Here is a 27806-nt window from a genome sequence, read left to right on the forward strand (position 1 = left end):
GGCTCAGGGTTGGAGGGTGTGCAGATCATGAGTTCAAGTTTGGGTAACTCGAGTTTGAGCTGCCATTAAGAGAGCCAAGTGGAGACGCCAAGGAGACAGTTGAAAACGTAGGTCTGGAGGTCAGGGGACTAGCTCAGGATGGATGTGTACATTTAGGAGTTGCCAGGTGAATAGGTGTTAGCTGAAGCCATGAACTTGGAAGAGATTTCTCATTTGGGAGTGTGGATAGGGAAGAAAGTATAGCCTAGGACCATGTCCAGCATACCTGCCCAGTGGAGAGGTCAGGGAACAAAGGAGAATAGGAGGAAAGCCTAAAGAAATAGCAGTGAAACCAGGAGAGCTTGGTGTCATAAAACCTAGGGTAAATGTGTCTTCAGAAAGGAGCAGCCCATGATAAAGTGCTGCAGAGAGGCTGAGTGAGAGAGAGAAAAAAAGCTGTCCTTTGAGTTTCACTGTCTGGGAATCCCAGCTGACCACGGTTGAGCTGTTTGTGTGGACTCAGTGTGGAGTGAGGAAATGGAGCCGTCTTGTTTGACAAGTTCTGTCATTTATCTTGTTTTGGACTTGATTTTTGTATCACTTGCTGTTGCCAGAGGACGGTACAATTCAGTTGAGGATCTCCCAACTGAAAAATAAAGAATAAGTGACAATCTCACTGCACTAGTTCGCACGTGCTCCCCAAAAAGCCCAGTGGGCAGAAGGCTGTGAACTGTAGTTATCGACTTTCCACATTAGGGCAGTAAAGTTTGGTATGCTCAAACACTCCAGATTCTTACTGATTTTATTTTGGTTGGAGCTAGTATGTACTGAGACTCAGAATACACTACCCATACAAGATTAAAAAAAAAAACAAACCTGATAAATTGAGTTTAATCAAAATGAGAAACTGCTGCTTATGAAAAAAACACTGAAAAAAACATTAAAAGACACACCAGAGACTGGGAGAAAATATTATCTATGTCCAAGTCTTTTATCTGCCTGAAATGGGCTTATACCCAGGACATATAAAAAGCTCTTAAAACTCAAAAATAAGAAATTAAAAGATGAGCAAAAGATTTAAAAAGACATTTCACAAAAGAAGGTATGCTGCGGTTGCTGCTAAGTTGCTTCAGTCATGTCCGACTCTGTGCGACCCCATAGACAGTAGCCCACCAGGCTCCCCCATCCCTGGGATTCTCCAGGCAAGAACACTGGAGTGGATTGCCATTTCCTTCTCCAATGCATGAAAGTGAAAAGTGAAAGTGAAGTCACTCAGTCGTGTCCGACTCTTAGCGATCCCATGGACTGCAGCCCACCAGGCTCCTCTGTCCGTAGGACTCTCCAGGCAACAGTACTGGAGTGGGTTGCCATTTCCTTCTCTGAAAATGAAGGTATACAAATGGCCAATAGGCTGTTCTTCAGACACCCCAGACCCCCTGGTTTTGACACCTTCACATAGGCCCGTCTCTGCACCAGGAATATTTTCCCTGGATAGCTGCATGGCTCCCTGTTGACGGTCTTCAAGGGGTGCCTGGCTTCCTTCTGTTACTCTTGCTGGCTCTTGCCATAATCATTTCCTCTCCCTCTTGCCTACTGCCTGTCCTGGGGACAGCATGATTGTGTTCAATGTACGTGATGTGATAATTAGTTTCCTGGTATACATGCCTCCCATCCAGCTTTCTCCTACAACAAAGAGGTCTGGTCTGTGAAACCAACAAGGTACTGCATGTGACTTCCAAGGCTAAGTTATAGAAGACACTATAGCTGACACTTGGCTGTCACTCTGGGAGAAGTCGCATGCCAGGTTGTGAGGATGCCCAAGGAGCCCTGTGGAGAGGTTCCTGCTGCGAGGGAACAGGGGCCTCTGGCCCACACCCTGAGCTAACCTGCAGGGTTAGCATGTGTGTAAGCCACCTTGTGAAGACCTTCCTGCCCCAATGAAGCCTTCCGATGGCAATTAACCTCAGCCTCATTGCAGACCCTGAGCTGGGCCTAGTTAAGCCTCTCCTGAGTTCTTGACCCACAGAAACTATGTGAAATAATGAACGTTTACTGTTTTAAGCTGTTAGGTTTGGAGGTGACTTGTTACGCAACAACTGATAGCTAATAGAGGTTTGAGAGAATAAGTAGGTCCAACCTGGCTTGGTATCTAAGCCGCATTCTTCTGACTACTAAGAAAATGCATATTTTGACCCTTCCCATGTATAGGTGTTGGAGTAGGAAATGGTAACCTACTCCAGTATTCTTTCCTGGAGAATCCCATGGACAGAGGAGCATCGTGGGTTATGGTCCGTGAGGTTGCAGAGAGTCGAACATGACTGAAGTGACTTAGCACAGCACAGCATATGTACAGGTGTAAACATATTGCGTTTGTCCCTTAGTTCTGAACCTGTAGAAAGGAGAGAAAGGAGGGTGAGGAAGATGTGGGGTACAGCAGATCAGAGTTATAGGTAGGAATACTGTATATCCTGCCAGGCTCCTCTGTCCATGGGATTTTCCAAGCAAGAATACTGGACTGCGTTGCCATGCCCTCCTCCAGGGGATCTTCCTAACCCAGGGATCGAATGCACATTTCATTAAGCATGTCTTCTGCATCGGTAGGTGCATTCTTTACCACTAGCACCGTCAGGGAAGTCCCAGGGATAATTTGGGGAAAGAGAAAACCTGAAAAGATAATTTTTAAAAAGCTTTAAGAAATAATGTGTGACCCCACCCAAGAAACTGTCAGCAAAAATACATGTTGCTGTCTACACTCTCGCGTCAGGTTTGTGGGGAATCCAGTCGTGTGAAAATTGCACACAGACAACGGGTGAAGCATAATTAGGTCATTTCCCCAAAGTTCACACCAAGAAGTGTAAGCGTATACAGTAAGTGGCAGAGCTGCTCAGAGAATGGTTCCGGAAGGACAACCTCAAGCATTCGGAGTGGAAAGGAGTGCATGTCTACAGAAAGGACAATGCTTTGCCGATTCACTTGGTTTTGAGGGCGAGTCTCCTAAGAGATTTCTCTGCCCCTGGCTCCCCCTGCCCTCCCCTACCCCCCGCCCCCACTCCGTCTGTCTTTTTTGCCAAAACCAGAATGGAGGAGTCTGGAACTAGTACTTCAAGACCAACTTTTAAAGGCTTATTTACTCTTAAAACATCCTTGAGGGACCCCAGGGGAAGAAAAGGGAGGAAAAACCCAAAGATAAACACCTGGCTGGGCTCACAGAACGCCGTGGAGAGTAGTCCCGGGTTCACACCAGCGGCGCGAGGAGCAGCGGCCGGGCGCTGCAGTTGGATAATGCTTTTACCATTTCCCATTCTGCCCTGGATCCCTGGCCGTCCCTGACCAGTCTCAGTCACAGTCCTCTTCTGCTTTAGGAATCTGTTCACCCAAACAGATTAAGCAGAGACAGAGGCCTAAATAATTTGAGCAGGGGTAACTGGCGGGGCGGCTCAGCCACGTTGTCAGGAGACCACAGCAAGGGGACTTTTATTTTCTTCCATGTCTGAGGCTGTGGAGGGGCAATTCCAGGCAGGGACAAGCTCAGGGGTCTCTGGGTCTGGTACCCAAGGCCGGGACTCTCTCGAATTCACCCAACTAGCAGGAAACGGTGTTTGAGCAAAAACGCCAAACAAACTGCTCCATAATCAGTTAAAAGATAAATCTCACAAAGCAAACAACGGAGTCCCTGGATGTTCTGAGTCCCTTTCTCCAAGAGAGCAAAAACAAAGAAAATTCCTAAGTTACCAACAGGAGGGTCAGGCCTTCCAATTCCAGACCTTTGCATGTGTTAAGCAAAACCAAGAATAAGCAAGAAAATATGCTATTTGAATTGCGTTCAAAACGTCTTTTACAAGTGAAGCAAATTACTTCTGCATGTTTCTGGGGCTCTGCAGAAAACAGTGTTCTGCGTTTAATGGGTAAAATTACACAATTTGCTTTTAACAGTAAACCCGAAGCCACGGTGGCTTCATATAGCATCGCGCTCCAGAGGATTCCCTCCATGCAGCTCCACTCCCAGCAGTTTCCGAGCACTTTGGAGGCACGCAGTTGTCACCATTGCTCGCAGGGTAGCAAGCAGAGGCCGGGAGGGCGCCGGCGGGGACGCTGCCCTTTTCCTTGAAAGTTTTGCTTCTCTTCCTCCCCCGCCACCGGTTTCTGGGATTGGGTGTCTCTCTGATGTGCCCGGTGGAGGCCGGCGGGGCACCAAGTCGTCCTGAGTTACAGATTTACCGTTAGGCTCCCGGGGGTCCCGCCCTTAAAGGTGGGTGCCAACTGCGCCAGGAGTCTCTGTGGCGGGGGCAGTCCCCGCGAGGTCTGGACGTCCCCAAGGCTCCACTTTTGCGTCCAAGCGTTCCGAGGAGCAGGCTGGAGGGCGGGCACGGGAGGCGCGTCCGGGGACAGAGCGGCTGCCCCCCGGTTCTGGCCCCGCGCTGCCCGCGCGCCCCGCCCGCTACAGGCGTGTCCGTCCAGCAGGGGGCGCCAGCGCTGGCCTCTCGCTCTGCCCATCGGGGCGGGCGAGCCTGGGACCCTGCCTCCCTGCTTGCCCGCGGTCCGCCCCCCGCGCGCGTCCCGCCGGCCCGAGCCGAGCGGCGCATCCGGGCCGAGAGAGGAAGAGGACCGCGAGTTCCTCGAAAGGGACCAACTCGCCAAGCGCCCAGGAGAAAGGGCAGCGGACGGGTGGCCGACAGGGGTGGTGGCGGCGGATCCCCGCGCCCAGGCCCCTACGGCCCGCGGCATGGCCCGGGGCTCGGCGCTGCGGTGGCTGTGCGTCCCGGCCGTCTGGGCGGTCGCCGCGCTCTTGCTCTGCGTGTCCAGGGCCTCAGGTAGGACTCACCAGCCCGCGTCCACCCGGGCGCACCTCCTCCAAGCGCGGGCAGAGGGCTTGCCACTCGCGCGCTCGTCCCTTCCCTCGCGATGCTGCTGCTCCGGCCGCCGCGCCGGCGCCGGCGCTGGCGCTCCTGGGCGAGGGGCGCCTGGCGGGGGCCCCCCTCCCGTGCCCACCTCAGCCCGGCTCAGCATCTGCGCCCCGCCGCCCGGGGCTGCTTTCAATAAGGCGCGCTCCTGGGACGCCTAAGTGTTTCCAGAGGCTAGGGCGGGCGGCGCCGGCCCCCGCGAGGAGCCCCTAGCCGGGGGTTTCCGAGGATCGTGAGTGTGAATGCGGCCGGCGCCTGGGTCCTCAGACGTGTCCGAGGTTCTCAGGACCTTATCTCGGCCCTGCTCTCCGAGGTTCTTTCCAGAGCTCCGGGTCCGTGGCGCCCGGGTCTGCGCCGACATCTCCCCAGGGCCGGCGCCGCTGTGGGACGAGGCTCAGGGAAGGGCGCTCCCGATCCCCGCCCCTTGGTTGGAAGGGAATTTGGCTTCCCTTTTGTTGGCCCCTCACCTCCTCCGCCACCGCCGAGAAGTGGCCAAAGCAGCGTTTCCTGTGCCTGGGGTCCGGGGTCCCCGGGCCGCCTTTCCGCTGCTGGAGACCTAGCCTTTTTCGGGCTGGCTGGAGGGTGGGCCAGGCTCCCGGGTGGCATTCCCCTCGAGGGTCGCACGCTGTTGGGCTGCGTGGACCCCGGGGCGAGCAAGAGGTGCTATCGCGTTCGGTGGAAGCTAGGGGGATCGGCCTAGGGTGACACGCTGTCCCGATACCCGCGCACCCGCCTGCCCGCCCCCACCCGGCCCCAGCCAGCCAGTTTCCCGCACCCTGCTGCGGCGAGGGAGGGTGGCGGAACCTCTAGGTTTGAAAGCTAAGGGGGTTCACCTCGTGACCCAGAAATGTGTGAGCCTCCCCTTACACCTAAGTGGCTCTCGGTGTCCCCCACTCAATGTACTGTGCAGCCTCCCCCCGGCATTTCTGCACGTAGGTGAGAATTAGACAAAAGGCACAAGAAGGGGGCTCGGTGGTTTTCGTCTTCTGCTGCCAACTGCGCGCTCCAGGGATCCATCCAACGATTCAGGAATGCTGGGCAGCCTTTCCTGGGGGGCGTTTGGGTTTAATACAAGAGCCAATTACGTCACACATGCTTGGTTACTTGATTTGGGAAAGGGGTTTGCGTTTCTGTCGCTGTCCCTTAAAGCGTAAGCCGCTCAAGGTGCACGGTGCAAAGGTAAGCAAACCAGACCTAAGTTAGTCTGTGCGTTTTAAACAGCATCTCTCTGGATTTCTACACCCCTTATCCAGCTAGAATCCCTTGCTGCGCAGCGGGAGGGGAAAGAAGGGGCTTAACCGCGGGGACTCGACGTGCCATTGAACAGCGTTTGCCGGGTGGCCATGTGGAGGTTAATTGCTCTGCAAAACCCTACCGCGCAAACCTGTGGCCCAGCGGTTTTAGTTGCATTTGCCAGGGGAGAGTTAGAAGTGGGTGATGTGAGAAAAGGTGATGGGTCTGTTCCTTAAATCAAGATTGCGGCAGACTGGAAAGTTGCTCGCATTTTGGGCAGTGGAGTTTAAACATTGCCATAGTTTCCAGGAGAGTTAAAGAAATCTCTGAGGAACAAAGCAATCCAATATCACTGTCCTTAATTTCTGAACCCTGTGTGGAGGTAATTTTCTTTCTCCAGTAAAATAATAGTAATTTCTATAGGGGAGGGAGTAAAGAAGCTGTTTATAATTCTCTTTCTTCTGGAATGTTAGGTGAGGTGGAAATGCAAAGAATAAGATCATATTCAAACTATGAATACAATTTTATGATTACAGGAGATTCAAGTATTTGGCATCTTTTCTGCTGTAAAGAGGAATCCCTGTAATCTGAGTGTATTTTATACGCAAAACATACGTTACTATGTAAAAACAAGGAAACGTTATTCTAAAAGGATTTATAAGTTCTATGTTTTCATAGAACGCTCTGTTCCTTAGGGAGACAAATGCTTAATTTTGGACTGTGTGCTCTGCCTGGGTTTGACAGGCTGGGAGTTTTGGGGTCTCCTCACCCCTGATTTTGACAGTGCAATGTTTACTTCTGGCCCAGATCCCTGGAGTGATGGTGGTAATAAATAATGATAGTGATCCATTTGAAAGTAAGTAAATGAAAACATCTTGAAAAAGAAGACTTTGTGGAAAAAGACAAGTTTTTATATACTCTATAGTAAGGCAACATGTTGTTCTTATTATGGCTGTGTACCAAGAAAAAAGCACACATTTGAAAATTTTCAGTATTTAATAGCAAAAGCAAGTTTAACCCTCATGTCTACTTGACAAAAATGCCATCTGGACAATGACCACCACTATGCGGCATTCAGTGTGAGCTGCTGTACTGAACTGTTTATAAAAATGGTGATAGGTGACCTAGGGGCTCTAGTCAACGAGGCTGAACTCTTGATTAGTAAAGCAAGTCATAGTTAGAAAACTTACAAGAAATCTGCTTAACATTTTGCCTTCAGAAAAGCAACATGGGTTTAAAAAGGTACATTGACCAGGGGTTTTGGGTGACAGCGATCTGCAGATTTACAAGGCAATGTGAAATATCATTTCTGTTTTTATTGTTAAACCATTTTCTTGTTGTTTGGTCAAAATACTGCTGTAATTGTTGTGTGTGTGTGTGACTCTCTGTTATGGTGTGATTTGTCCTGAATTACTCGTTCCCTGTGAACGTTTTGTCTTTCTAGCCTTGGTTTAACCTTTGAGACACTGAAGCCTGGAAGAATTTGGGTTTCACGCTCTAGCCTTGGGAATCTTTTCCTGAGATCAATGGGATAGAAATGCAGGGGCAGGGGAACAGCCTGTCTGACAGGTAGGGAAGATTAATCCCCTAAAGAGGGATTTCTAAAGCAAGGTTGCAGCTGGAGAAGTGGCACTCCTTTAAAATGCATTCCACGGGAGGCCAGGATGTGGAAAGTTATCATTATCATTGAAATGGGAACTGAGTGTGAAAGGCTTAGCACCCCCCTAATCTGTAGAGCTCTGGCCACTCTGATTCGGTATAGGAAATTTGTGCACTTTTCTCAGGGAAAGGTGTAATTATATACTTCCAAATTGTAGTCAGGGAAGAGAAAGTGGGTAACTAACTGTTATCTGCACCCAAGGTTTATAACCATCTTCTAAAACATTCATTGATGTCAGGGGCCTTTTGGTGTTTATCTGGTCCATTCCCTGGGAACTTGAAGGGGGACCGGCAGCATCCTGTGCTTACCACCTGGAGAAGGGCTGGGCTGTGAAGCTTTGGGTTTACTCTGCTGTCCCCCATGGGGATCCTCTTATGCGCTGTGATATGTTCCTGGTAAAGAAAGTTGCCATTAAGATATTTCTTTCTTTGGGGACCCTGTGGTGACTGCCAGGTGGACCCTATGAATACCATGCCTGGAAGGTGTCAAAGCAAAGTAACCAGGGGGCTTTGCTTTGCAGAGAAGTGTTGCTGATTAAGTCTGGATTTTACATGTCCGATAGCAATTTCATGAAAGGACAGCTGGGCTGAAAGAACTGGTTTTGAAAACATTGCTTCTCAGTGACTCTTTGAGTTCTTTGGTTTTGTACTGTAGAACTGTATCACTGTAAAAGAATTGCTACGATTTTGGTGGGTAGTGCAGTCTTCTTGAGTTTTGAAAAATCTAAGCAACAAGACCAGTTCTGGCCCACTAATTATGGCTGCAACTGGCTGGGGTTTGTACCAGCCTTCTTCTAGTATGTATTTATTTGGTTTTGCCGAGGAGCTTGCCAAGTTGGAAATAAGGGCGGGACAGCTCTGCTTGCATGTGCTGTTGTTATAAAATATGTCTGGGGTGTGATCTATTTAAAATCATATTAACAGAGTGGCCAAGGAATTGTTGAACAGTGTTGGGAAAACTTTTCAAAAATAAGGAATTGTGTTGGTGTTATTTGTACCATTTTGGGGATTTCTGTTTTTTTTCCCCCCAAGTTTTACTGAAAGAACCAAAAAATCAAAAGTCAAAAGCCAAAGGGAAGGAAATAATTACAGAAAAATCTAGCCTGATTAGACTAAGTGGCTTGTCCTCTAGAGTCTTAAGTTCCAGTGAGATGTGGTGTGTGTGTCTTTAATTGTCATTGGAATGAGCTTCAGTAAGCGCTCTGTCACTTTTGAGATGTTATCTGGGGAGAATGTGGCAGCTTCTTCAAATCCTTCTGGAGTGGGGGAGGGTTTCCTCCCAGCCTCGGGGTTTCCACACCTCGGTGCCCTCCTGGAGGGCTAGTTAACTCAGTGTGCACTTAAATGACAGAAATCCTCACTGTAGGCTTGTGCTGTGGAGTATAGGTACATGTAACTATTTAGGTTAATTAATTAAACTGAACTGAAATGAAAGATTCAGTCCTCCACTGCACTAGCTGCATTTCAGGGGCCTTGTGTTTGTGGTGCTAGTGGTAAAGAACCTGCCTGCCAATGCAGGAGACACAAGAGATGTGGGTTTGATCCTTGGGTTGGGAAGATCCCCAGGAGGAGGGCATGGCTACCCACTCCAGTATCCTTGCCTGGAGAGTCCTATGAACAGAGGAGCCTGGAGGGCTACAGTCCTTAGGGTTGCAGAGAGTCGGACACGACTAAAATGATTTAGCACACAAATGTGACGGGTGCTCGAAGGGTCCAGGAACATAGAGGAGATTTCCAGCACTGCAGGAAGCTCTGTCCACCACCACTCCTCTTTGCCGAGCGTCTCTGTGTTAGTCGCTGTTGTTTCAGGAATGTCTTGTGGCGTCCAGAGTCAGGGAGGGGCTTACCTTGTTTACTTAGAGTTCTGTTTGTTGACTGTGGGAGATTTAATGGCAAAAATGAACTGGATTGACTGAGTCTAATCTGTAGAATTAGATTAGAGAGGCTTCCCCAAGAGGGGCTTAGCAGAGGTGTGATGACCAAGGCGACAAGTATACACTTACGTACCATATAGTGCTGATTTGGGGAAAATGTTAGTTCTAAAGAATTCACATATTAAGGGCTAGACAAAATTATATGAACATGTTGTGTGTGCGCATGTGTGTGGGAGGGCCACACCATGGCTTCAATGCCGTTGAAAAAGCACATGAAATGGTCATAGTGATGACTGTTGATTCAGATTAGACTGAATCCGACGTAATGGAGGAATCTTCAAGTGTTGAAAAGAAACACATATCACATCAAGGTTTAAAGCGCAGATGCAAAAAAATCCAGCACAAGAAAGGACGAAGAAACTTGCCTGATTACTGGTTGGATTCCCCCGCACAATGCCAGGCACAATTTGGGGCGTGCAAAAGCAGTTTCCCACTTGGGGCGTGCAAAAGCAGTTTCCCACTTGGGGAAGAAAATCACAGAAGGGGTGAGACAGGGAGCTGGGGAGATGATCTGAGAACATGTTCACGGACCAATTCTCAGTCCGTTCTGAACCGAGCCTTAATATGCTTCAGCTAGGATTTGCCAAAGATTTCCTGCAGCAAACAGCTCTGTGATAACGCCTGATAGCGGCCAACCTTCCTGAGATCTTCTCATTTACCTCGGAGCCACCACGTGGGATGTGGTGGAATGTGTTTGTGGAATGTGTTTGCAGATGGGAAAGGGCTGAGAGAAGGGCGGGCGTGGAAAGAGGCAGAACCAAGAACAGCCAGAGCACCGTCCTCAGAGAAGGGGAAATGGTGTGGAGTCAAGAGGGTGAGGATCTTAGCTCTCAGGCAAATGCAGGGTGTGATGTGATAAGCAGGGCAAGATATGGTGAGCTACAGCCATGTTTTCAGAGGATAATTTGGCAGCAGCCAGGGATGGTGGTAGGGGAGCTAAGTGGGTAGTAGTTGCACCCCAGATAGGAGGTGCTTGAAAAATCAAGGGGCTTGGCCTTGGATTTGCTGGGGGAATTCCCAGGGAAGGTCTTGGTGGAGGAGCATCCTGGAAGGAAACTGAGGCAGAAGGAAATGTCCAGTTATTCCCTAGGGGTCTGGAGGAGGGACACACACAACAGTTTGGCTTCTGACAGACAATGGGCACTGGGAAGGAGAGTGAGTAGGATTGGGGGGATGGTGAGGAATTGAGGGGGGGCGTAAGAGTTCCATCTAGAAAGTGAGCCACTTCTAGCGGATGGTAAGAGGGGTGTAGAAAGGGAGTGAGGGCCAAGGCTGAGAAGGCTTCAGGCGCAACCTCTGGGTCACACTTGGTTATGTGCCCACCTTGATGTCCTGTTGCAGGATTTTGCCTTATGTTTTCAACTGTTAGCGAACATTTGGAAATAACATTTAGAAATTGGGAATTTTTCTCCAGACAGTGAAATAACCACCAGGTCACTATAGTCTTTGTATAACCCTGAAAACATTTCTAGAGCAGCTTAAAGGCTACCGGAGGAAATGGTGACGAGGGGGAGCTCTGTCCTAAGTGAACATGAGACATGGAGGGACGGGTCTAGAAAGTGACATCAGTTACCTCAGATCTTTTTAAAATAAAGGCAAGTGTTAGTCGTTCAGTCGTGTCCAACTCTTTGCAACCCCGTGGACTATAGTCCACTAGGCTTCTCTATCCATGGGATTTCCCAGACAAGGATACACTCCCTTCTCCAGGGAATCTTCCCCACCAAGGGATTGAACCTGGGTCTCATGCATTGCCAGCAGATTCTTTACTATCCAAGCCACCAGGAAAGCCAAAAATAAAGGTAAAATATGTATAAAATAGACCTTTGAACCCATTTTAAGTGTACAATACCCCAGTGTTAAGTATCTCCACCTTGTTCCACCATCACAACTGTCCATCTCCAGAACTGTCTTTATCCCCCAGATGGAGACTTGCCCCCGTTAAACCCCAATGGCCCATTCCTCCTGCCAGCGATGACGGTCCCCATTCTACTTATGAATCTGACTACCATAGATATCTCAAATAAATGGAAGTGTATGATATTTGTCCTCTTGTAAATGGCTTCTTTCACTTAACATAGTCTTTTCAAGTGTTCATCCATCTCATAATATATATTCATACTTCTTTTTAAGACTGAGTAATACTCCATTATGCACACATGTACCTACACCCTGTGCATATACCACAGTTTGCTTTACTGCTTTTTCTGTCTGTTGGCAGACATTTGGGTTGTTTCCATCTTTTGGCCATTGTGAATAGTGCTGTTATGAACGTAGTTGTACAGGTTTCAGTCCTTTTGGATATATACCCAGAAGTGGAATTGCTGGATTGGAGAAGGCAATGGCAACCCACTCCAGTACTCTTGCCTGGAAAATCCCACGGATGGAGGAGCCTGGTGGGCTGCAGTCCATGGGGTCGTGAAGAGTCGGACACGACTGAGCGACTTCACTGTCACTTTTCACTTTCATGCATTGGAGAAGGAAATGGCAGCCTACTCCAGTGTTCTTGCCTGGAGAATCCCAGGGACGGGGGAGTCTGGTGGGCTGCCGTCTATGGGTCGCACAGGGTCGGACACAACTGAAGCGACTTAGCAGCAGCATGGTCATCTAAGTTTACTTTATTGAGTAACCACCATGCTGTCAACATGAGTTATTTTCTGCTTTATTGATAACAGCCTTCATAATGAGTGTGAAGTGGCTTTGATCTCATTGTGGCTTTGATTTTCATTTTTCTAATGATTAGTGATGTTGAGCATTTTTTCATGTCATTTGTATATATTTCATGGCCATTAGTGTATCTTTTTTGGAAATATGTCCCGGGTGACCCTGATGGTAATGAACCTGCTTGCCAATGCAGGAGATGTAAGAGACATGGTTTTGATGCCCTGGGTCAGGAACATTCCCTGGAGGAGGGCATGGCAACCTGCTCCAGTATTCTTGCTTGGAGAATCCCAAGGACAGAGAAGCCTGGTGGGCTACAGTCCATAGGGTCGCAAAGAGCTGACACAACTTAAGTGACTTAGCATGTACTGTTCAAATCCTTTGCCCATTTTTAAATCAGATTGTTTGGGTTGTCTTGGTTGAGTTGTAGGAGTTCTATATATTCTAGATATTGATTCTTTATCAGATATATGATTGCATTTATTTTCTCCCATTCTGTGGGTTGCTTTTCCACACTGTTGATAATATCCTTTGGTGCACAAAAATTTTTAATTAAAAAAATCAATGTATCTATTTTTTTTAAACCTGTGCTTTTGGTATCACATCCAAGAAATCGTTGCTAAGTCCAATGTCCTGAAGCTTCTCCGCTTTGTTTTATTCTAAAAGTTTTATAGTTTTAGCTTTTGTTTAGGTCCTTGATCCATTTTCACATGGTAAAGCGTCTGCCTGCAATGCGGGAGACCCGGGTTCGATTCCTGGGTCGGGAAGGTCCCCTGGAGAAGGAAATGGCAATCCACTCCAGCACTCTTGCCTGGAAAATCCCATGAACAGAGGAGCCTGTTAGGCTACAGTCCATAGGGTTGCAAAAAGTTGGACACAACTGAGAGACTTCACTTTCACTTTCTTTAGGTCCTTGATCCATATTCAATTAATTTTTGTAGATTGAGTAAGGTAGGGGTTTGACTTCATTATTTTTAATGTGGAAATATAGTTTTCCCAGTACCCTTTGTTGAAAAGACTTTTCTTTATTCATCGAATAATCTTGGTATCCTTGTCATTTGCTCCACATGTAGAGTGGGGCAATTCTGGATTCTCTATTTTATTCCATTGCTCTGTGTCTATCCTTTTGTCAGTGTTTTGATTATGGCAGCTTTGTAGTATGTTTTGAGATCAGGAAGTATGGGTGCTCCAACTTTTTCTAGATTGTTTTGGCTATTTGGGATCCCTTGAAATTACATATGAATTTTAGGGTGGATTTTCTCTTTCGACAAAGGTGTCTGAGATTTTGATAAAGATTGCACTGAATCTGTGCATTGCTTTGGATAGTCAGTTCAGTTCAGTTCAGTCACTCAGTTGTGTCCAACTCTTTGGGATCCCATGAACCACAGCACGTCAGGCCTCCCTGTCCATCACCAACTCCCAGAGTCCACCCAAACCCATGTCCATCGAGTCGGTGATGCCATCCAACCATCTCATCCTCTGTTGTCCCCTTCTCCTCCTGCCCCCAATCTTTCCCAGAATCAGGGTCTTTTCAAATGAGTCAGTTCTTTGCATCAGGTGGCCAAAGTATTGGAGTTTCAGCTTCAACATCAGTCCTTCCAATGAACACCCAGGACTGATCTCCTTTAGGATGGACTGGTTGGATCTCCTTGCAGTCCAAAGGACTCTCAAGAGTCTTTTCCAACACCACAGTTTAAAAGCATCAATTCTTCGGCACTCAGCTTTCTTTATAGTCCAACTCTCACATCCATACATGACCACTGGAAAAACCATAGCTTTGACTAGATGGACCTTTGTTGGCAAAGTAATGTCTCTGCTTTTTAGACACCTTAACAAATCTTCTGGTTCACAAACACAGATTTTTTTTCCATTTATTTAGATGTTCTTTAATTTCTCTCAACAATGTTTTGTAGTTTTCAGTAAACAAGTCTTTCACTGACTTTGTTAAATTTATTACTGGTATTAATATTTTATTCTTTCGATGCTTTCGTGAATGGATTACTTTCTTAATTTCCTTTTTTGGATTAATTTCTGTTACCATATAGACATGCAGCTGATTTTACCTGTTAATTTTGTATCCTGCAAGTTTGTTTAATCTGTTGATTAGCTCATATAGAATTTTTGTTTATATGTAAGATCATGCCATCTGTGAACAGAGATAATTTACTTCTTTCCAATTCTGGATGCCTTTTATTCCTTTTTAAAATTTTTGCCTAATTTCTCTGTCCAGAACTTCCAATATTATGTTTAATAGAAGTGGTGAAAATGGACATCCTTGTCTTGTTCCTGATCTTAGTGGAAAAGTTTCCAGTTTTTCACCATAGAGCATGATGTTACCTGTGAGCTTGTTTACTATGTTCAGATAATTTCCTTCTGTTCTTAGTTCATTTTCATATATTTTTGTCTAGCTCTGACCTTTGGAATAAGTTAATGTTTTGCATGTTCAAAAATTAAAAGCTTCTGCACAACACAGGAAACTATAAGCAAGGTGAAAAGACAGCCATCAGAATGGGAGAAAATAATAGCAATAGAAGCAACTGACAAAGAACTAATCTCAAAAATATACAAGCAACTCCTGCAGCTCAATTCCAGAAAAATAAACGACCCAATCAAAAAAATGGGCCAAAGAACTAAATAGACATTTCTCCAAAGAAGACATACAGATGGCTAACAAACACATGAAAAGATGCTCAACATCACTCATTATCAGAGAAACTCAAATCAAAACCACAATGAGGTACCATTTCACACCAGTCAGAATGGCTGTGATCCAAAAGTCTACAAGCAATAAATGCTGGAGAGGGTGTGGAGAAAAGGGAACCCTCTTACACTGTTGGTGGGAATGCAAACTAGTACAGCCACTATGGAGAACAGTGTGGAGATTCCTTAAAAAAACTGGAAATAGAACTGCCTTATGACCCAGCAATCCCACTGCTGGGCATACACACCGAGGAAACCAGAATTGAAAGAGACACATGTACCCCAATGTTCATCGCAGCACTGTTTATAATAGCCAGGACATGGAAACAACCTAGATGTCTATCAGCAGATGAATGGATAAGAAAGCTGTGGTACATATACACAATGGAGTATTACTCGGCCATTAAAAAGAACACATTTGAATCAGTTCTAATGAGGTGGATGAAACTGGAGCCTATTATACAGAGTGAAGTAAGCCAGAAAAAAAAAACAAACACCAAATACAGTATACTAATGCATATATATGGAATTTAGAAAGATGGTAATGACAACCCTGTATGCGAGACAGCAAAAGAGACACAGATGTATAGAACAGTCTTTTGGGCTCTGTGGGAGAGGGAGAGGGTGGGATGATTTGGGAGAGTGGCATTGAAACGTATAATATCATATGTGAAACGAATTGCCAGTCCAGGTTCAATGCAGGATACAGGATGCTTGGGGCTGGTGCACTGGGATGACCCAGAGAGATGGTACGGGGAGGGAGGTGGGAGGGGGGTTCAGAATGGGGAGCATGTGTACACTTGTGGCAGATTCATGTTGATGTATGGAAAAACCAATACAATATTATAAAGTAATTAGCCTCCAATTAAAATAAATTTAAATTAAAAAATCACTGTAAATGGCAGGAAACTAAAACTGAATGCAAACAAGTAAATAAATCTAAATATATTGTACATGAACAATGTAACTACACTGACAGGAAAAAAGAAACCTAGTTCAAGTGAGTGTGGACCCAGTGCTTTGACTACGTATCCTCAGTCTAGATGAAAAGCAAAGCAAAACCAAACACAAGAGCACAGCTTGCACTTTTAGTGGGCTTGTTTTTCATAGCAGTATGGATGTGTGTGTATATATATATATATATATATATATATATATATATATACACATTTACATTACATGTATAAAATAATGTATGTTAAGATTAGAAATGCATAATTCATAAAATAGCTTTTTTTTCTGTATATAATAATTATTTCTAGCATCTCATTAGCAATGAGCACTCTCAGTGCCCGGATCTAGGTTTCTAAATACTATTACACAATACAAGAACTAGAATACCTTGGGGAAATGACTGACTATGGGGCCAGGAAAGGGAAAAATAGAAGATTAACCAGGAGCATATTCTTATGATATAAAGTAAGGGGTCAGAAGTAATGAGAACATATCAGAGGTACAGGTGCCAATTTGGAGGCATTCCAGTGGTCACATTTGGGGCAGTAAAACATCAGATAAAGACAAGCAGGGATTCCCAGGAGGCGCTAGTCATAAAGAACCCTCCTGCTGATGCAGGAAATGTAAAAAACTCTGGTTCAGTCCCTGGGTGGGGAAGATCCCCTTAGAAGGGCATGGCAACCTACTCCAGTATTCTTGCCTGGAGAATCCTCATGGACAGAGGAGCCTGGTGGGCTACAGTTCATAGGGTTGCAAAGAATGGACACATCCGAAGCGACTTAGCACACACATGTATTATACATGGAACAAAATAGGAATCTATTATTCAACATTAATAATAAGTAAATAAGTACAGTTGCCTCTTTGTGGGTTCCATATCCTCAGATTCAACCAACCATGGGTCAGAAATATTTAAAAAATTCCACAAAGTTTCAAAAGGCAGAACTTGAATTTGCTGCACACTAAAAACTACTTACATAGCATTTGGATTGTATTTATGATTATTTATATAATATTTGCATTGTATTAGGTATTATAGGAGGCTTCCCTGGTGACTCAGGGGTAAAGAATCTGCCTGCCAATGCAGGAGACTCAGGTTTGATCCCTGGATTTGGAAGATTCCCCTGGAGAAGGAAATGACAACCTACTCCTGATGGGCTACAGTCCATGGAGTTACAAAAGAGTGGGACATGACTTAGCAACTAAACAACAACAACAACAAGTGTTATAAGTCATCTAGAGATGATAATGGCAACCCACTCCAGTACTCTTGCCTGGAAAATCCCATGGACGGAGGAGCCTAGTGGGCTGCAGTCCATGGGGTTGCGAAGGGTCAGACACGACTAAGCTACTTCACTTTCACTTTCACTTTCATGTAATAGAGAAGGAAGTGGCAACCCACTCCAGTGTTCTTGCCTGGAGAATCCCAGGGACGGGGGAGCCTGGTGGGCTGCCGTCTATGGGGTTGCATAGAGTCGGACATGACTGACGTGACTTAGCAGCAGCAGCAGAGATGATTTAAAGTGTACAGGAGGATGTGTGTGGGTTATATGTGAACAGTAGTCATTTTATATAAGAGACTTGAGCAGCCTTGGACTTTGATCTTCAGGGGGTAGGGGGAGAAGGGAATACCAAGGGACAACTTAGGTAAATTCATGTATTATTTTCCCAGGGCTGCTGTAACAAAGTACCACAAATTGGGTGACTTAAAACAACAGGAAATGATTTCCCAACAATTTTGGAGGCTGGAAGTCCAAAGTCAAGGTGTCGGCAGTCCATGATCCCTCCAAAGGCCCCAAGGGGGAATCCTTTTTGCCCCTTTTGTTTCCTGAGGGTTCTGGCATTTCCTTGGCTTGTGGCAGCATCACTTCAATCTCTGCTCCATCTTTACATGCCCTTCCTCCCTAGATGTCTCTCTGTGTCTCTTCCTCTTCTTATAAGGACAGAAGTAATTGGGTTTAGGCTCACGTTAAATCCAGGGTGATTTCATCCTGGGATCCCTAACTCATTACTTCTTCAAAAACTGTTTTCAAGTGAGGTCACATTTGAAGTTATGAGTGGATATGAATTTGGGGGAACACTGCTTAACATACTACATTACATAAATGAATAGAAGAGAAAGTGAAGAGAGGGCATTTCCACACAGTAAAATGCCAACTAATAAAAGCGAGGTGACTTGAAAAAAATTGTGTTTTGCAAACAATAATTGTGCAGATTGATTTGGGCAAGAGTCTCCAATGCAATTAAATGCAATTAAACGAGGCTGTGTTTGTTGGGGAGCAGGGAATGTTCATGGCTCAAAGTATTTCTCCACAAAGCCCTTATTTGCAAAGGGACAATTAGTGACCACAGACCGGAGAAAGCCAACGTCACCTACCTGGGTGACCAAGATTCACGTCACTATTGTGGGCAGGTGGCCGTTGTCCTTTCAAGAAAGATATTGATTAGCCTGCATTCAAGCTGTGATGTAGAACCTGAGTCTGATGGTACTGAATTCAGCAAGCCCAAATGGAGGGGCATTTTATTAAAAACTGGCTTGTAGTAGAAAATGTCAATGTTGTGACAGACAGCCCAGAAATGGGTCCAACTTAAAGGAGACTACAGGACGAGAAGAGAAAATGAAGCATGTTTCTGAAGAGGACTGGTTTAGAGTGAAAACTGACCTGCACATCATTGGAAACTTTGATGAAATTGGACTATGGAGGTCAATTATTTAAAAGTGTGGTCTGAGTTCAGTTTCCTGAATTTGTTAATTGTACTGAGGTTCTGTGAGAGAATATTTTTGGTCTTAGGAAGTGTGTACTCAGTGTTAATGGATAAAGAGCTTAATGTCTGCAACCAATTTTTAGTTCAGAATAAAAAGCAGTGCGAGTATGGAGAGAGAATGATGAAGTATGTGGGGTGAAACATGAAAAATTAGTGAATCTGGGTAACAAGTATGGGGGAGTTTCATGCATGAATCTTCCAACTTTTGAGTAAATTTGAAATTATCTCAAAATAAGGCATGAAAATTATGTTAATTGATACAAATGTGTGACTGTGGCCAGTGGAATCTATAATGGGGTTGAACAGATTTGCTTAGAGAGACTCAAGTAGTTATAATTTTATGGGAAATGGCGTCATACCTCACCTAGGGATGGGGTGGGGCAGGCTCCACATGCCTTTCACCTACACTGTGTTTATCAAAGAATGAAAATCACCAAGTCTTAGTCCAGTTTCTGGATCCCCAGAACTTGTAACATCTTTTACTTTGGCCTTTTACTATAGAAAACTGGAAGTATACATAAAATTAGACTAGTACAGGGAACCCCTATATATTTTTCACCCAGCTTCAACAGTTAACACGTTCTGTTAATTTCATTTCATTTCTTCCTGCCCACTTAATGGGTCCTGGACAGCTTTAATTTTTCTCTTGTAAATACTTCAGCATGAATGGTAAGACCTGTTTTCCACATAATCTCTGTACTGTTATCACAAGCACGTGATACTTGATACCCAGGCCCTGCCCAGCTTTTGCAACTTCCTGGAAAATGGCCTTTCACACTTGGTTTGTTTGCAGTGGGACCCAGGCAAGGTGTGCCCATAAACCCTGGCTTTCCCCATCAGAACGGCCTTCAGCCAGAGGGAGTCCCATTGGGTCTGAGGTTCCGAATTCCAGCAGGTATAGGCATTGCTTCTCTGCATTCCCAAGGCTGCCCTCAGTGTGGTAGGGACCTGTACAGAGCTGGGTCCTGATGCAGAGGCCTGGATACCCGGCCTTGGATCAGCAAAGTGCGTGGTGTGTTGGGGGGGGGGCACAGGGAAGGCCCCACTGAGCTGTGTCCAGTGCAGCCCTTCATTCATCCTCTTTTGGCAGGGTGCTCCTATGACTGTCTCCAGGAGAAATGCCCCTGCAGAGCCTTGCACAGAGTGGTCAGCCCACACCCTCTCAGAGCCCTGGAGTCATTAACACAAAGACTGTTAAGGTGCAGAAAGGGAGCGAGGAAGGCATTTTAGCTTTCTGGTGTGTATCGTACGCTCCTCCCCTTTTCAACAACAACATATCGCAAGACTCACTTTGTGCTTCCTGGTGGATGGTTTGACGTCCCACTTGAAAATTCAGACTGTTTGCTGGAAAGACTGTGTTTTACCAAATATATGACAGAGGAGCAGATCTGTAACCAGAATACACAAAGAACTTGTAAAAAAAAATGTTCCAATTAAAAGGGACACAATGCACAGGAAGTGCTTTGCAAAAAAATACGAAAGACCCAAAACTTAAGAAAAAGAGTTTGGTGTTAGTAGGGTTCAAGAAAATGCAAGTTATGAGGCAGTTATCCCAAGGTACTTCTGACTGAGCTTTGCCTGAGGTCAGAAATGGGTCATAAAGAGCATGTCAGTAGTGATACGAAGAGGGTGGCATGGTGGTGTGTAAGCTACACTACACATATTCTGTGGCCTGCTCCACAGAAGTCTGTGCACACCTGGGAAACATGCTATTCACTGCTGCAGCATTTCTAATAGTGAGAAGTTAGAGATATCAACATGTCTTTTAATGGAAGCCGAATAATTGAAGTGGTATCATGTCTCTACTATGGATTACTGTACAGTGGCTAAAATGAAGATGAAACTCTGTAGATGCCCACGGAGGGAGATTTCAAAGTGAAATTCTGGGTAGGGACAAAATCAAGTTGCAGAAGATATCCTTCTGCATGGGATTGATCTAAAAAATCCCTCACCCGTCTCCTCTCTCTGTGGATAAAGCTGTCTCTAGAATAAGGCCTCCAATCTACAAGTCAGATTGACAACAGTGGTTACCCTGGGGGAGATGGGAAGGCGTCATAGGAATCTTCACGATCTTTGATTCCACCATACCTCTTGTGCTAGGGATTACTTGACTGGATCCTGTCTATAAGCCTCTGAGACAACATTTATATCTACACATTTAGATGAATTAGCAGGAACTGTTACCACAGTTACTTCCTCTCTCCCATCATCTGGCTCTTTGCTTTGTAACAAATTCTTGTCCAGCTCTGGCCAGAGGGGAAGGTGAAGGGAAAATGTGGCAAGTCAATATGTTGAGGAGGAGATGTGAAAGTTTTTAAGCGATTCATAAGCTCTTCAGGGGTGCATCTTGATCTTTGAACAACCCCAGGGTTGTTCTATGGGTGGTAAGTGCTTCTGGGGTAGCCTAGCTAGTAAAGAATGTGCCTGCATTTCAGGAGACCCTGGTTCGATTCCTGGGTCAGGACGATCCCCTGGAGAAGAAATAGGCTACCCACTACAGTGTTCTTGGGCTTCCCTGGTGGCTCAGCCAGTAAAGAATCCGGCTGCAATGCAGGAGACCTGGGTTCGATCCCTGGGTTGGTAAGATCCCCTGGAGGAGGACATGGCAACCCACTCCAGTATTCTTAAAGAATCCCCATGGACAGAGGAGCCTGGCAGGCTACAGTCCATGGGGTTGCAGAGAGTCAGACACGACTGAGTAACTAGGCACAGCACAGCACATGGATGGGTAAAAAAATCGAAGTTTGGGGATGTAGAAAACTAGTTCAGCTAGTCCTCTGGGCTGTTGAATTCTCTGGACTTTACAAATATTCAGTCTAAATTCCATTTTGATGACTTACATGGTGGTCCAGTGTGAGTTCACCTTTCAGTTATAGGGGACACAGGTTTGATCCCTGGTTGGGGAACTAAGATCCCACATGCCTCGGAGCAACTGAGTTGGTGTGCCCCAACAAAGACCCTGCATGCCACAGCAAAGATCCCGTGTGCCACAACCAAGACCCAAGGCAGCCAAATAAATAAATACTAAGAAAAAACGAATTAGATTCTGAACATATTTAATGTTTTTAGAGTATCATGCAGAATGCCCTCAGGGTTGCCTCATGCCGGGCCCCGTGGTGTCTCAGCAGACAGCTTGGGGTCAGCTTGTTTTGGTGTAGATGGAAGCAGCCATCTCTGTTTAAGCCTAGAACCCCAAGTTTGTTCTGAGCACTGTTGCAATACTTTTCCTTTGTGAAAATGGCCACAAAGAATCAGAATTATCTTATATTCTGAAACTGAAGCAAAATACAGGAAATCTAAAAGGACATTGAGGTGGAAATATCATTGGAGCTGTCTTTCAAAGTGTACCGTTTCAAGGTTTTATAGCTACAGTCCATGGGGTTGCAAAGAGTCGGACACAGCTGAGCGACTGAGCATGCATGCATGCAAGATGAAGTTCATTCCTTTTGTCATAAAGAGAATATTACACTGTTACAGGTTCAACAGCGTTTTCTTCCAAAGATATAGTATTGGAGTCCTAATCCCCAGTACTTTAGAATGTGATCTTATTTGGAGAGAGGGGTTTACAGAGGTACCCAAGTTAATCTGAGGTCATCAGGGGTGGGCCCTAATCCAGTATGGCTGGAGTCCTTATAGAAAGGGGAAATTTGGGCACAGAGGGAAGAGGCCACATGCAGACACAGGGAGAAGGTGGTTGTCTGCAAGTCGAGGAGAGAGCCCTCAGGAGAAGCAGCTCTGCCCACACCTTCATCTCAGACTTCCAGCCTCCAGAACAGTGGGGGGATGGAGGCCTGTAGTTGAAACCCCCCAGTCTGCAGTGCTTTGTCAAGGCAGCTGAAGCTGACTCATACAGACACATCTGCACTTACCTGCAGGCTAATCAAGTATTGCTTTCTATCGATTTTCTTTTCAGAGGACCTGCATAGGAATTCAACTGACAGAAATGTTCCACTGCTAATGGACACTTCTGTGGCTAAGCCCATCACACCTGGGTTGGCCGCTAACTGGACTGGCCCCATGATTGGTTAGTGTTGCAGTTAGGAGTCAGCGTCACCAGGCCCAGTGCGGGCATGGTCAGGCTCTCTCTGTGTGTCTGTGGCCTGACTCAGGCCAGTCCCTTGGCATCAGAGGGCAAGCCCACTCCCTGGAAAGCTTGCTGTTTGGGACTGCTTCCCTGATCGATGCTTCGGCCAGCCCCGGGTAGCCTCCCGAGCACCTCTGTGGGACCAGCCCTGTGTCCGGGCCTGGATGTCTTTGGCCAGTCACCCATCTGTCCCATCTCCCTTCCTCCAGCTGTTTGCCTGGCTCTTAAAAGAGGCTTTGATGGGAGTTTCCTGGAGCTGAGAGGAGAGAGAGGTGGGCTGTTGAGGCCCCAAGATATCAGGCACCCATCCCAGCCTTTGTTTCCCGTGGGGGAGCCTGGGTAACAACAACAAAAAAATCCAAGAAAAGCACACATCCTTGGGTGCTGGGACGGTGCGGCTGTCAGCCTGTGTGATTTATCTGGGCCTGGGAGCCTTTGAAGCAGGAGGCTGTTGCAGTCCTTGAAGGCTGGCCCTGCAGGGAGGCCCTGGAAGTGCCAAATGGAGAGGAAAGAGCAAGCAGGTTGAGAGGGGTGGTGAGGGAGGGTGCTCTTGGAAGTGCGTTCCTCTGTCCTTCTGGTCAGCAGCTCCTTTCTTCAACTTTGTCCGGTTCCAAAATTCAGGGGTAGCTCTGGAGGCCACAGGAAGGTCCCGTGGACAGAAAAAGGCATTGACTGGGCTGGCCCTGAGTTTGCCAAGCAGGACTCCCACAGGGCTTCCCTGTACCTTTTGGAGACTCTGGGCAGGGATGCGGGGAGATGAGGCCAGCTCGTTCCTGGAGGGGCACCTAATGAAGGCACCCTTGGATGCTAGAGAGGGAGGTAAGCATGGAGTCCTGCAGAGGATGAGTTTTAAGGATGAGCATGTGTAGGGGTGTCAGCCTCCACCAAGTGGCTGCTGGGGCTTCGACTGGAAGGCAGCTTTATAAGAAGGAGCCCAGAGGATGCTTTCTTAAATGGCAACAAGACGTGTAATTCTGATACAACCTTCTGACTGTTTCAGTAATGGTCAAGCATGTATGTTTCATTGTTGAAATTTAGCTGCTTTTCTGCTATACACATCCCAGTTTTTCTTCACTATTTGCTAAATTTGATGTGTCTTTTTCATTTTATTTTGGAAGAAGGAAAATCCTTTGTTTTGCAAGGCAGCACCCAGCCACAATTACCTCTAATTCCGAAGCGTTTTCGGAGTTCAGATAAGGTTCACTGTTTTTTTTTTTTTGCTACTCTAAACTTTGAGCCCATTTATTTTCTTATTAAAAAAAAATAATTAAGGAAAAACCCCAAGATAATCACGTTTCTTCTAGTTGACTAACCACAGATTTCTATGGCGTCTAAAAGCCAAACTGATTCAAAACAAAATGAAAGAAGGAAAGCCAAGTATGGGTATAAGTTGATCTGCCTGGGATTAAGTTTTTAAAAATGTTCTTTATAATTACTTTTTTCCCCAGCGGTGGAACGGGTCCTGCCCTGAGTTTTGGGTGTGTGTGTGTGGGGGGGGGGGGCATGGGATGTCTGCATGATACTGAGGGAACCTTGGCTTGGGCCCAATTATCTACTTATGATTGCAAGTTTTTTTTTTTTTAATCACTGTATGAAAACTCCCTCAAAACAATGCTTTCTGTCTTTTCTGCAGGCAAATATTTACTAGAGGGCCCTCCTAGCATCGGGGTGTTTTTTAGAGGAACTTCATGTAGTTTCCTCTGGATTGGTTTCATTTACTTTATAATTTTTTTATCTTTCAATTTTTTTCTTCTTTTGGCCATGTTGTACAACTTGGGGTATCTTAGTACCTTGACCAGGAATTGAACCCAGGTCGCCTTCAGTGGAAGCACAAAGTCTAAACCACTGGTCAGCCAGGGAATTTCCTGTTTTCATTTTAAATCAGGGTTAGGCATTTATTCCTCAATTGAGTAATGATCAAGAAAAACAACAACAAACCCCCCCCAGTAACAAATGGTGATGACTTAAAAAATAAAACTGAGAAGGGTGTGAAATGAAAAGCCCTTCTCACTTCTCAACCACCCTCCACCTCCCCTGCAGAAGTGTTAGTCACTCAGTCATGTTCGATTCTTTGCAACCCCATGGACTGTAGACCGCCAGGCTTCTCTGTCCATGGAATTCCCCAGGCAAGAATACTAGAGTGGGTAACCATTCCCTTCTCCAGGAGGTCTTCCCAACCTGGGAATCAAATTCAGGTCTCCTGCTTGGTGTTAGGGACCAAACGACGGTCTCTAGGACCTGAGTCATGTTTACCAGAAAGAGACAGGATATGCGCTCATCCTGCCTGGCCAATCATGTAACGCCAGCTACTCCTGTAACTGAGACAAAGAACTGCCTGTACATAAGCTGCCATACTCCTTTGTCCGGGGCTCTTGTCGGATTCCCTTGTGTGCGATGAGACTTGGGCCCTAGCGTGCTAGGAATAAACAAACTCCCTTCTTGAGTTTGCATTACTGTGGTGGACTTGCTCTCTCGGTCGGTTCGGAGATACGGGCTCGGAGCATAACACTTGGCAGACAGATTCTTTACCTTCTGAGTCACCAGGGAAGACCTGCGAAGGTCCCAGGTGAACTTGGCCTACAGTCTTTGTACTTCATTCCAGACATTTCCTGGGTTCCCGTGCTTGTCTGTGCATCTCTTCAGTTTATTTTTAAAAATTGTGGTAAAATGCACATAACGTAAAATTAACCAGAAGTGTACCATTCAGTGGCATTTCGTACATTCACTGTGTTGCAACCATCACCTCTGCTGGTTTTAGAACATTTCCATCGCTCCCGAAGGAAACCTCCTACTTTAGCAGTGACTTCTCACTCCCATCCCCAGCCTCTTGCAACCACTAAGCTACTTACAGTCTCTCTGGATTTGCCTATACTGGAAATGACATATAAATAGAATCATACATTATGTGGCCTTTGTATTTGGCTTCTTTAACTGAGCGTAATGTATCCAAGGCTTATCCGTGTTGTAGCATCCTTGAGTTGTTTTTGTGTACAATGAGATTATACCTTGCATACTGAACTGAGGTTTGCTATAACAGTAGTTCTTGCAAATCTTTCCATCTTAGTGCATGCTGCGCACCTCATTTTTAAAAAACCCTTGCTAATACCTGCCATTTGGATACACATCATTTATTTCACTGGTCTGTGGACGGATACTTCTGATTTTTAACTATTGCAGGAAAGAGTGCTGCAGGTACATCTGTACGTACGTTTTTATTTCCTCTATACTATGTATCTGTAGAGTCAGTTCCCAGAAGTGAATCTCTTTGTCCAAGGTAATGATACAGATTTTTTAAATAGATTCTACAAGGTTGCACTTCCCAAAGGTGGCAATGATTTATGTGGCAGCGAGGGTGTGTGAGCCTCTCTGGTTTTTCCAAGTCCTGACCAACACTGGAAATTGTCAAGCATTTTAATACTACTAAGTCTGCAACAGAGAAATGGCATGTTAATTCTTTGTATTGACATTTAAAAAATTGTCCATGGGGCTGAATGTTTTCATAAGTCTTTTATTTATTTTTTGGGGGGGGAAATAAATGTTTGCTTTCTCTACTAATTTTCAACTAGTTGTTCTCAATTGTTACACTGACTTCTAAAACTATTTAGGTCTATTCCAGAGTGTGTGAAAATATTCCTTCTCAGGTTATCCTTTTACATTGCTTATGATTGTTTGGTGCAGAAAGTTTTATGGAGTCAGGCTAAGCTAGCTTTTATTTTATGTATTTTGAGTTTTGAGTCAGACATTGGAATCTCTTTTCCATTCCAAGATTATTAAAAAATTAACCTTTTTTGCGGAAGTTTTATGACACTTTTTATGGTTAAGTCTTTCATTCACATGGAATTTGGATCCAACTTTAGTTCTCCTCAGAGAAGTGAGTTCCCCTGAATTCTTTTATTGAATAACGTGTTCCTTTTCAGTTGTTGAAAAACAGCCTTTTTTTTTTTTTTTTGGTTATTAAAAATTCCATGTCTGTTTGGTCTTATTTCCAGATCATTCAATGTCTTTCTGTTTTTAATTAATTATCATAGTTTTATAAATTTTAATGTTTGGTAGGGTTAATCTGTCCCTTTGCACATTTTCCCCAGAATTTTCCTGGCTAGTCACATTTAGTTTTCTACACAAACCTTTGAACAATTTTATTATAAGGAAGGCAGCTTTTTAAGGTTATAAATTATCCTATGAATGTAGCTTTGGCTACTGCTTTTAGATTTTGTTACAAGTTGTTATTTTCCAGGTAGTCTTTAATCTCAATTTTTATTTTCTCTGCAATTCAAGAGTAAAGAAGAACATTTAATACCTCCAGGGAGTTATTTTCTAGTTTCATTGCATTTTGTTCATAGAGAGTGTGGTCTGCTGTATTTTGGTGTTGGGGAATTTGATGTTTTTAATGGCTTAAAAATATGGTTATTATTTATTATGTAGAGTGGGAACTTAGATATAATCTTGGTTTGCTGCTGCTGCTGCTATGTTGCTTCAGTCGTGTCCGACTCTGTGCGACCCCATAGATGGCAGCCCACCAGGCTCCCCCGTCCCTGGGATTCTCCAGGCAAGAACACTGGAGTGGATTGCCATTTCCTTCTCCAATGCATGAAAGTGAAAAGTGAAAGTGAAGTCTCTCAGTTGTGTCCGACTCTTAGCGACCCCATGGACTGCAGCCTATCAGGCTCCTCCGTCCACGGGATTTTTTAGGCAAGGGTACTGGAGTGGGTTGCTGAGCAACCTAATTGATTAGTGACTTGTTTTTACTTTTTGTTTTCTTTATTTGCCTAAGGCAGAGAGGTAGATTTGGTATCCTATGATGTTATTTCCTTCTATCTCTCTGATTTTATTTCAGTCTTTTGGGCACTGCGGTATTTGCTACATATATTAATGAAAGTTCCTCACTGAGGATTGTACCCTTAATAATTTAAAAGTGTCTTCCTTGTTTTTTGCTTCTTA

At 45.4% G+C, this 27806-nt stretch overlaps 1 protein-coding gene across 1 annotated transcript in view; it reads left to right on the forward strand.

Annotated features, from left to right (window-relative positions):
• The first annotated feature begins 4702 nt into the window (after positions 1-4702).
• The window catches only part of ROR2 (receptor tyrosine kinase like orphan receptor 2), a 240929-nt gene continuing 217825 nt past the window's right edge, over positions 4703-27806 (forward strand). The window contains exon 1 of the mRNA XM_052645174.1: positions 4703-4790. Coding sequence (XP_052501134.1) covers positions 4703-4790 — 88 coding nt within the window. The remainder of the gene's footprint in view (positions 4791-27806) is intronic.

This window comes from Budorcas taxicolor, chromosome 8, assembly GCF_023091745.1.
Source record: "Budorcas taxicolor isolate Tak-1 chromosome 8, Takin1.1, whole genome shotgun sequence".
Lineage (NCBI taxonomy): Eukaryota > Metazoa > Chordata > Mammalia > Artiodactyla > Bovidae > Budorcas > Budorcas taxicolor.